A 9826-nucleotide genomic window follows, 5' to 3' on the forward strand; every position below is an offset into this window, starting at 1 on the left:
ACTACACCCCCCACATCCCGTCGGCAAGCGGCATTTTTTTGGATTTTGCAGTCGCTCGCCGCACGCCGGAGCGAACCGTGTGGCATTGTGACAATACCTCATGATTGTGCACGGCGTCATGCGTGTCAGGCTCCCCAGTCCGCGCCCAGGATTGCGCGAAATCCCACACGGGTGGGAATTTGCATTTTCGATTTTGGGGCGCTGTGCACCCCATATATTTCAATTACCATTGGTCCACCCTAGATCCGCTACTTTATCGCTCTGTGTTTGCACCAGCAGCCAAGCCCCTCAAACACACACGTCACACCTCATGCACACATATTATAATCATATTCCCTAGGGTGGTCCTTTGGTGCCAGAGGGAGGGTGAGGCTGGGAGGGTCGAGTGAACGAGCGCGATTCTCTACCTCAGTGTCAGTCCTCACGGCCTGAGCCAGCACGAGCAGCCCGGGACAGGGACGGTGTGCGAGACCAGCGCGGAGTGGAGCTCGCACTTGAGGTGGCGCCCCTTGCGCAACAGCTCGATGGCGACGCACGCCTGCCCCTTATCGAGGCACGCGGCGCGGCAGCCGGCCTCGTCGAGGCCCCATACCGCCTCAAACACGCCGAACCCGCCGCTCGCGGCCCGGCAGCAGCCCGCCTCTCCCCCTCGCGCAGCAACCCACGCGGCGGCGGGGCGCGGCGCCGGGCGCGGCGCAGCCTCGGGGCCGACGCTCACGCTGCGCAGCTCCGAGCCCCACTGGCACCAGAGGGAGGCCATACCGGAGGCAGAGGCGGATGCTGGGAGCACGCCGCAGACCTGGCTCGCGCCCCGCGGCCACGCGCCCCGCAGCGTGGACCAGCCGCCCTTGCCGGCGGGCAAGCCGGCGGAGGAGTTTGGCGAGTAGTAGCTCGCGGCCTCGTGCTCCTCGCCGGGAGGGCCGCACCTTGACAGGACACAACGACTCGTGAGTCGTGGGAGAGAGCTCAAGATCTCGCCCGCGTGCCCCTCTCGCCGGGAGGATCGAGGGACGCGCACCCGCCGTCGCGGCGATCATGCACGCCGCCCACGACGAGGAGGCCGTCGCCGTACGGAAGCACGCTCGAGGCGATGTGTCCGTGCGGCCGCAGCATAGGCGGCAGCCTCTCCCACGCGTCGGTCGCCGCCGAGTAGCGGTACACGTCGTCCTTGTTCGAGCAGCCCTCGGCGCCGCGGCTCTGCCCGCCCAGCAGGTACAGGTGCGAGCCGAGGGTGGCGGCCGCCATGTGGTTGGCGCGGACGGGCACGGCCGCGCGGGCCCTCCACCCACGCGTGGGGTCCGCGAGCGAGAGCGCCCAATGCTGGTCGTGGTCGGCCGTAAACGCGTCTGCGCGCCCCCCCGCCCTCGAGCCGTCCACAGTGCCGCCACTCGCGAAGTGCAGCTCGCCGTCGAGCAGCGCGAGGCCGCCTCCGAAGCGGGGGGCGGGGAGCGGCGGCAGCCGCTTCCACGTGGCGGTGGGCGTGTGCAGCGCGAGCACGTCGTCCGCGGTGTACACGTCGTCGAGGCCCTGCCTGCCGGCCCGCATCGCCATGCCGCCGGCGAGGTAGATCGTTTGCGAAGCCTCGTCCGCCGCGTTGCCCGCGTGCGTGTTGCCTTGCGCGGCGAGCGGCATGCGCGGCAGGGGTGTCCAGCGAGGCGTGCTGCCACGCAGGTCACACGCCCACGCGTCGGCGCTCATGCGCGACCAGCCATCGACGAAGCCGCCGAAGACGTACAGCGTGCCCCCGAGCATCGCGCCCTGCGCCTCCCGCAGCGACCCGGCTGCGGGAGGCAGTGGGTGCGTCGAGAGGTCGCCGACCGTCGCGGGGCGAGGGGACGTGCGCGGCGTGACTGCCTCGGGCGGGACCACTGGCAGGGCGCGGGGCGGAGCCGGGAGAGCGGCATCGAGGTCCGCCTGGCACGGCTGTGGGCAGCCCTGCACGTCGAGGCAGCCGGCGCAGGTGCCGTCGCCGTGCTCGCAGCCGCAGCCCTCACAATCGCGGTCCGGACGGTTGGCGAGGTACCACTGGAAGAGCACGAGCGGCGAGTCACGGCCGAGCTCCACGCCGTCAGGGCCCCAATAGCCCACCTTGTGGTCGCAACGCGGGTTGCCGGCGCAGTGGGTGCGTGCCCAGGTGATGGCGCCCTCGCACCTGCCAAAGAGATCTCGGAACGCAGCGGCGCCGTACGAATGGCACCGATGTGGCTGCGCGTTCTGACCCGCCGGCCCAACGCACGGACAGTCGGCACGCGTGTTTGCCTTGCCAATCCGTCCGCCATTCGCTGCGTACAGGCGAGCAAACGGGTGCGCGCCGGCGACGTAGCTCGGGTCGCAGCCAAGTGGCAAGGGGTAGAGATGGCCTGCCGGTGGCGACCTCTCTGGTGAGGACGAGGGCGGCGGCGGCGGCACCTCCCATCATTGGCCGCATTTGGCCCGTTTGGGTAGGTCGATGTTTTCGCCGCCCCACCCGAGCATCGAGCTGTCGTAGCCGCCCGTCTCGTTCCACCAGCGGCGACTGATGGCGACTAGCCCGCCGCTCATGATGGGCACGTCGAGAATAGTGGACAGTGCCAACAACAACACCGTAAAAAACAAAGAGCTCGCCCGCGATCCCACACGGGCGACCTCGTGCCCGCGCCGCCGCCGGTGGGGCAGAACGCCCCACAGAACGTACCTCTCTCGCGCCCACGGTGCCGACGCGGCGCCGGAGTGGCCGGCGCTGCTCACCACGACCACGACGGCTACTCTGATGCTCCGGGCCAGCCCGTCCTACCCGACGGTGGCACTCTTCACGTCTCCCACGCTGAGAAAAATTCTGAAACGGCGTGCAGCAGAGTCGCCGACGAGTCGGTCCGCGTGCCTCCTCGTGTCCCGTACCGTTCTCACACATCCATAAACTCACTTTGGCCTCACTGATCTGAAGCGATGCCTGAATCCTTAATCCTCGGATTTTAGTATTTAGATTAGGACGCTGTCTACCCCCTACTTGAGAGCGAGGCACGCGAGGGGGCGCGGAGAGAGAGAGAGAGAGCGGTGTTGGCTGTGGCCTCGCCCCTTCTCGCGGTCCGCTGCCGTCGCTGAAGAAATTTACCTTACCACATACCACCTACCTTACTCTACGCTCGAGGTGTATAGTAACTGTTTGCGATCACCGTTCACCCCCCATGGGTTCGTAGCCCTTTCTGAGTCATTCTAGTGAGGGCTACCCATGGGGGATGATCGCACTGTTACACAGAGAGAGGACTCTGGTGTGGTGTCCCAGTCACAGACCACACACGCGGCGGCCGGCGCGGGGCGACCGGGGTAGGCGCGAACGCGCATATGTGACCCTGATCCATGGCCCAACCCCACTCTCGAGCGCACGTCCGCAAGTAGCGAATAGGCATGTGGGCGACGCGGCAACACCTAACACATCAGTGACCCGGCGCCCACGCCTCGACCTTCTTGGGCAGCATCTGGTCCGACAGGTCCTCTCCGTGGCCTAGGCCGCCGTGGCGGCCCTCGCCCCAGGTAAAGAAGGCGCCGTCGGCGGTGAGGGCGAGGCTGTGGCATGGTCCAGCAGAGACAGCGACGACGCGCTGCCCAGCCAACGCCTCGACCTTCTTGGGCAGCAGCTGGCGCTGCGTGTCGCCGTGGCCCAACCGGCCGTCGCCTCCACTGCCCCAGGACCAGACGGCGCCGTCGGCGGTGAGGGCGAGGCTGTGGACTTGTCCCGCCGAGACAGCGACGACGCGCTGCCCAGTAAACGCCTCGACCTTCTTCGGCAGCAGCTGGCGCTGCTGGTCGCCGTGGCCCAGCTGGCCACAGCCTCCGCCGCCCCAGCTCCAGACAGCGCCGTCGGCGGTGAGGGCGAGGCTGTGGCCGAGTCCAGCCGACACGGCGACGACGCGCCGCCCAGCCAAGGCCTCGACCTTCTTCGGCTGCCACTGGTTCTGCCCGCCGCCGTGGCCCAGCTTGCCCCCGCCTCCACCGCCCCAGCTCCAGACGGCGCCGTCGGCGGTGATGGCGAGGCTGTGACCATCTCCAGCCGCCACCGCGACGACGCGCTGCCCAGCCAAGGCCTCAATCCTCGTGGGCAGTGACTGGGCCTGCCGATTGCCGTGGCCCAACCCCAGCACGCCAAAGGCTCCCCAACCCCAGCTCCAGACAGAGCCATCGGCGGTGACAGCGAGGCTGTGGTCCAGCCCAGCCGACACAGCGAGAACGCGCTGCCCAGCAAATGCCTCGATCTTCTTCGGCAGCAGCTGGTGCTGCGTGTCGCCGTGGCCCAGCTGGCCTCCGCCTCCATCGCCCCAGCTCCAGACACTGCCGTCGGCGGTGAGGGCGAGGCTGTGGCCGTCTCCAGCCGACACGCTCACCGCACGCTCACCCAGCGCCGACGGGAGGCGGGTCGGCGTGTTGAGCCGCGTCACGCCCTCGCCGTGCCCGAGCAGTCCCGAGGGCCGCCCCTCCACGTACTGTGTCGACGAGTAGTCGTGCGGCGCCGAGCCGCACGCCGAGAGCCGCCCCTCGCCGTCGATGAAGACGCTGTGCAGACGGCCTGCTGCCGCCCTCGCCGGCGGGTTGGACTCGCACAGAAGCGCCGAGTAGCACAGCCACCGCACGGCGCAGCCCTCGCCCTCGGGCAGCGCCGGCAGCTCAAAGCCGCGCTCTTGCGCCCACAAGCGGATGCCCTCCACCGCGAGCGAGGCGTGGAAGAGTAGCGAGACGGCCGCAACGCGAGCGATGTCGGCGGGGCTGTCGCAGCGAGAGAGGACGCGCTCGAGGAGCTCCCTGGGGAGGTCGAGGAGGCGGGCGGGCGGCGGCGTGCTTGGCGAAGCCGCGGTGGCGGCGGCGGCGAGCGATGGCACCGAGGCGCCATCGTCGTCTGGCGGAAGCTCTTCGTCGGGGTCGGGCGGCTCGGGTGGATCCACGTCTATGTCCGCCGCGTGCGTGCTCGGAGCATGCATGTGTGCGTGTGCGGTGTGGACGTTTATCCTTGAGTCGTCTGATGTGTATAGGTGTGTACAAGAAACTATTTCTGAACGCCTAGACGCCATTCCTTGAGGCTTGGTTATGTGAGTGGGGTGGACCCACAGATCATGCAGGAGCAATAGGGAAGAAATCCGCAGGTACGTTTTGGAGCTATGAAGGGTTAAAGTTGGAGTTCCGAGCAGCTCCTCGGGGCCGGTCGGGGAGGCACTCTCGGGGAGGCTTCTAGCGCGCCAATCACTCAGCTAGCAGCTCCTAGAAGGCCGAGGTGTAACTCATATGATTTCAGATATATATGAGTTACTTCACTTTGGCTTAAACCGGCTGTGCCCGAGCTTGACGGTGCGCCACGCTGCCACCACCGTTGCTCCGTTGGCCGCTCGGGCCTCACCTCACTCTCTCCGGCCCCTTCTCTTGGGTCTTTGTCACCTAGGTCCTCCCCTGTGCACAGCTCAGAAGATATCTTGGGTCCCTCTTCCTAGCCCCTTATACACACTTCTTAGCTTTAAGGAGCCGCATACACAAGACAGCCTGACTACGACAACAAAGTGGCCGTTTCACGGAGCACCGTGTTGCCTTCGGTGGCAGCGGTGGCAGGGTGGTGTGGCGCAATAACAACCTCGACCCGCGAGCCCTTGCTTGGCATGCTAGCAGGGGCATGTCCTGCTTGACCAGGAAGGCCAGTCTCTCCACCTCTAGAGCCTGGGGCGGCGAGATTCAGCGAGACTGCTGCGATTTCCCGGCTCGCGACCCGTCTGCTGTGCGAGCAAAGGCGCACTTCGGGCGCCGTGGGGGGCGCAAAAGCGCGTTTCACGCTGCACATCTGACTAGAGAGTTGTAGTCCCGGGTCCGCACTACAACCCCAGAGTCGGAGATTTGGTGTCAGTCGCTTGTCCGCGCCCTCCAGGGCGCGCGGACTTCTGGGACTTGCATGGCGGCTCGGTCGCGCCCCGTGAGCTGTGCGAGCAAAGGCGCACTTCGGGCGCCGTGGAGGGCGCAACAGCGCGTTTCACGCCGCACATCCGACTAGAGAGTTGTAGTCCGGGGTCCGCACTACAACCCCAGAGTCGGACATTTGGTGTCAGTCGCTTGTCCGCGCCCTCCACGGCGCGCGGCGTGCGAATACAAAATCGGCCCTGCACGCAGCCCCTCGAGCAGAAGTAGTGGCCTTCCGTGGGCATCCAAACTGCCGCGCACATCACGTGTGAGTGGAGCGCCACGCCGCAGTGCTGGCACGCGTGCGCGTGCCCTTCGCCTGCTGCGAAGGGCACGTTGCACGCGCCACACGACCAGTGGCGCGGCCTGCCGCCGCCGCCTCCGCCGCCGCCACCGCCACCGCCGCCACCGCCGCCGCCGCCGCCGCCGCCGCCACCGGCGCCACTGCCGCCAACGCCACCGCCGCCGCCGCCGCCGCCGCCGCCGCCGCCGCCGCCGCCGCCGCCGCCGCCTCCGCCGCCGCTGCCGCCGTGTCGGCTCCGCCTGCCACCGCCGCCGCCACCACCGCCACCGCCGCCACCGCCGCCACCGCCGCCACCGCCGCCACCGCCGCCACCGCCGCCACCGCCGCCACCGCCGCCACCGCCGCCTTGCCCCTTGCCGCCGCCCTTGCCGCCGCCCCTGCCGCCGCCCTTGCCGCCGCCCTTGGCGACGGCCGACGCGCCGCCGCCGCCGCGGCTGCCGAGGCGACAGCTGCGCATGAAGGCGTCGACCTGCAGCCTCTGGCTCTGCGCCTCCTCCTCCTTCTTCCTGGCGGCCGCCGCCGACCGCCGCTCTCGCTCTTGCCCGCCCGTGACCGGCTCGCCGACCAGCTCGACCACATCGTAATGCATGCGCTGTGACCGGCACAAGTTGACCGTAGTCAATGCACCGGTCACCTCGAAGCGCGAGGTGAGCGTGAAGTGCTTGGGCCTGCCATCGGTCGGTATCCACACCGCAACGTTCACGGAGCGCAACCGCGAGTAGGCGAGGATCTCGAGCGCGCCGCCCCAGCAAACACGGCCTCGGCACCGCTGCATTTGCAACGCGTAGTCCTTGACCGACAGTTGCTGGCCACATTCATGCTCGATCCACTTGGCGATGCGCAGCCCGTTGTGCACATAGTTGCCGTGCTCCTGCAGCCACTCGGCACATTGACGCCGAATGCTGGCGGGCGTCGCCGCTCCAAAGAGCCACCCAGCGTCTTGCTGCTCGCAGTACGCGAAGGAATTGAAGAGGCACGAACCGTCTGGGGTCTGGGCCACGAGAGTACCGCGCCGAACGACAGCCTCCACGTCTGGGGAGAGGTTGCGCCTTGGGCCTTGCAACTGCGCGTCCGGATGCTTCCCGCGAGGCTTCGGGAAGTGTGGGCAGTCTATGGTCCGATGACGTTCGCCGCACCTGTCGCAGCAGGCCATGAGGCGAGACTCTCGAGCACCTTGGCACTCGCGCGAGAGCTCGACTTTTGACACGCGTGAAAAAGAATTCTACCTGCACTCCAAGTGCTCCAAGTGCGTCTCGACACTGGAGCGCCGGCCCGCGACACCATCACCCGACGAGCGCCGGCCGCTAGTGATAGCCGCGCCACGCACGCGACGCGGCGGCGTTTCCTCACGGTACGTGAGTGTTGGTGGCGCTGTCGGTGGCAGCGCCACCGCAGGCATGGCACGGTGCGCTTGCCGCCTGGACGCGGCGCCACGGCCGTGCGCGCGATGACGAGCGCCTGCGGCGCATCGCCGCCACGATCACGGCACACCGTGAAGTGACACGCGACGTGGCGTTTCCTCACGGCACGTGAGTGTGCGGTGGTGGCGCTGTCGGTGGCAGCGCCACCGCAGGCATGGCACGGTGCGCTTGCCGCCTGGACGCGGCGCCACAGCCGTGCGCGCGATGACGAGCGCCTGCGGCGCATCGCCGCCACGATCACGGCACACCGTGAAGTGACACGCGACGTGGCGTTTCCTCACGGCACGTGAGTGTGCGGTGGTGGCGCTGTCGGTGGCAGCGCCACCGCAGGCATGGCACGGTGCGCTTGCCGCCTGGACGCGGCGCCACGGCCATGCGCGCGATGACGAGCGCCTGCGGCGCATCGCCGCCACGATCGTGACGCACCGTGGAGTGAGGTCGGGAGAGAGCAGGGAGTGTGTAGTGAGAGGCGCAATGGGCCCACCGAGAGGCGCCGCACCGCGTGCTTCAATGGGACGTCCACGAGCGAGGCAACGGCGAGCCAACGGCACCGTCCGCCGCAGAGCGCCAGCGCGGCGCGCCGAAGCAGCGAGGAGCCGCGCGCCGCCGCCCAGCGGCGCCTCGCAACAGTACACTCCGCACCGAGAAGTCGTCGAGGCTCTGCCGGGTGAAGTCACAGCCTGTTTGCATCGCCGACGCGTGGCTCAGACGCGTGCGGCGACGCTGCTGGGTCCCTCCGTGTGCCTGGGAGTGCGTGGACCGGCAGCTAAGGCTGTGGCGGATGGCTCGCCGGCGACTCGCTCGACGCTCGCAGCACTCGGCGGCGAGGAGGCGGCGCAGCCGAGTCGCGTCGCGAGCCACCGCTCGGGCCTGCTGGCAGCCTGCTGCGGACCCTGTGGCACCCGCCGGCCACGAGTGGAGCCGGGAGGAGGCCACGGGGGCGCTGCAAAGGCGGCGGCGGCGGCCATCCTGCGGCGTGTCGCGCCAGACGAGTGGGGGTTATACTCTCTCGAGGTTCTCGAGGTGGATATCCTTTGGCCGCGTTGGGTAGCGAGGATTGGTGTAACCCGAGCCGTGTTTTCTGGCGGCCGACCGTCAGTGCACGGAGTTGCCACTTCTCCGACTGCCCCGGCTAGTTCACGAGTTTCGCGGGAGTGACCTATACATCGCGAGAATAAGAAATCGTACGCCCGTTACGCAAAAGCATGCGCGACTTGCACTCGTTCGTGCCACTCGCTCGCCGGTGCGCGGGGCATGGCCTCCCGCGCGGCTCGCGCTCACTCGGCCTGCCTCCGCCTCACGGCTGGCTGAGTACGCCATGGGTCCGCCTGGTGCGGCGCTGCTCGCTCGCTGCGCTGCACAAAGCTGCGAGAAGCAGGGTGGCCTCCTGAGCTTGAGCATGGCGCAGCGCGGCTGCTGGTGCTCGAGGGCGGCCGTGCAGTGGCGTGAGGGCCTGATTGGTGGTGACCTCGTGCTGCATCAGCGTGCGCAGCATGCTCCCTCACCCGGTGCTGAGACATGCTGGTGGGCGACTGGCGCCAGCTTCTCAGTGCTGTCCTTGGCGTTGTGCAGCATGTCGCAATACTCCTGCTGCGCTGACCGGCGCGCGGGGTGCGTCGTGCCGCGAGTGGAGCGAGAGGCTCGAGGCGCGCGGCTGTCGGTCAACCCTGCGGCGCATGCGCGCCGCCAAGGCTGCTCGACAGGCGACTGGCATTGTGGCGACGCGGTCGCCGTTACTCCAACTTTGCTTTGCCGATCAAAAGCGCCGTCCTTTGCTTTTTAGCCGCCGAAATTTAGCGTGCTGTTTTTTCTTTATAGGCGTCTGCAACTTCCAAGCTGCGTATTCTTGAGCACTTGAGCACCGAATAGGGTCGATTCCGCATGGTACGGGACCCCTCGATCGTCTCGCCCTCCCTCGCTGGTGTGTTCATTGGGGGGGGTCATAACAAACACGGTACAGGATCGAGGTGCACGCTGCCAAAGCAGTGTCGTCCCCCCTCTCCCCGACGGCGATGGCGGTGTGACCGATCGAGCTACAAGAGGAGCTTGTTCAGCAGGATCCGGGATAGTCAGATGCACTACCTCACTGGGCCTGAGACCATCACACGACGCACCCATCACCGTCTCGGATTTGTATGGAGTCGAACCACTCCGGGATGGGCAGCCCATCAATTTCACTATGTTCTCCGCTGCA

General features: G+C 67.8%; 1 protein-coding gene across 1 annotated transcript; it reads right to left on the reverse strand.

The window, feature by feature from the left end:
- Positions 1–6169: 6169 nt before the first annotated feature.
- Positions 6170–8600, reverse strand: EMIHUDRAFT_250960 (hypothetical protein; the record flags this gene model as incomplete). The annotated part of the gene is made up of 7 exons (XM_005793328.1): positions 6170–6226; positions 6681–7321; positions 7493–7629; positions 7780–7847; positions 7972–8025; positions 8275–8312; positions 8393–8600. 7 exons carry the CDS (start codon positions 8598–8600, stop codon positions 6170–6172), a joined length of 1203 nt encoding a protein of 400 aa, XP_005793385.1.
- Between the last annotated feature and the right edge of the window lie 1226 nt (positions 8601–9826).

This window comes from Emiliania huxleyi (genome assembly GCF_000372725.1).
Source record: "Emiliania huxleyi CCMP1516 unplaced genomic scaffold EMIHUscaffold_1014, whole genome shotgun sequence".
NCBI classification, from domain to species: domain Eukaryota; phylum Haptophyta; order Isochrysidales; family Noelaerhabdaceae; genus Emiliania; species Emiliania huxleyi.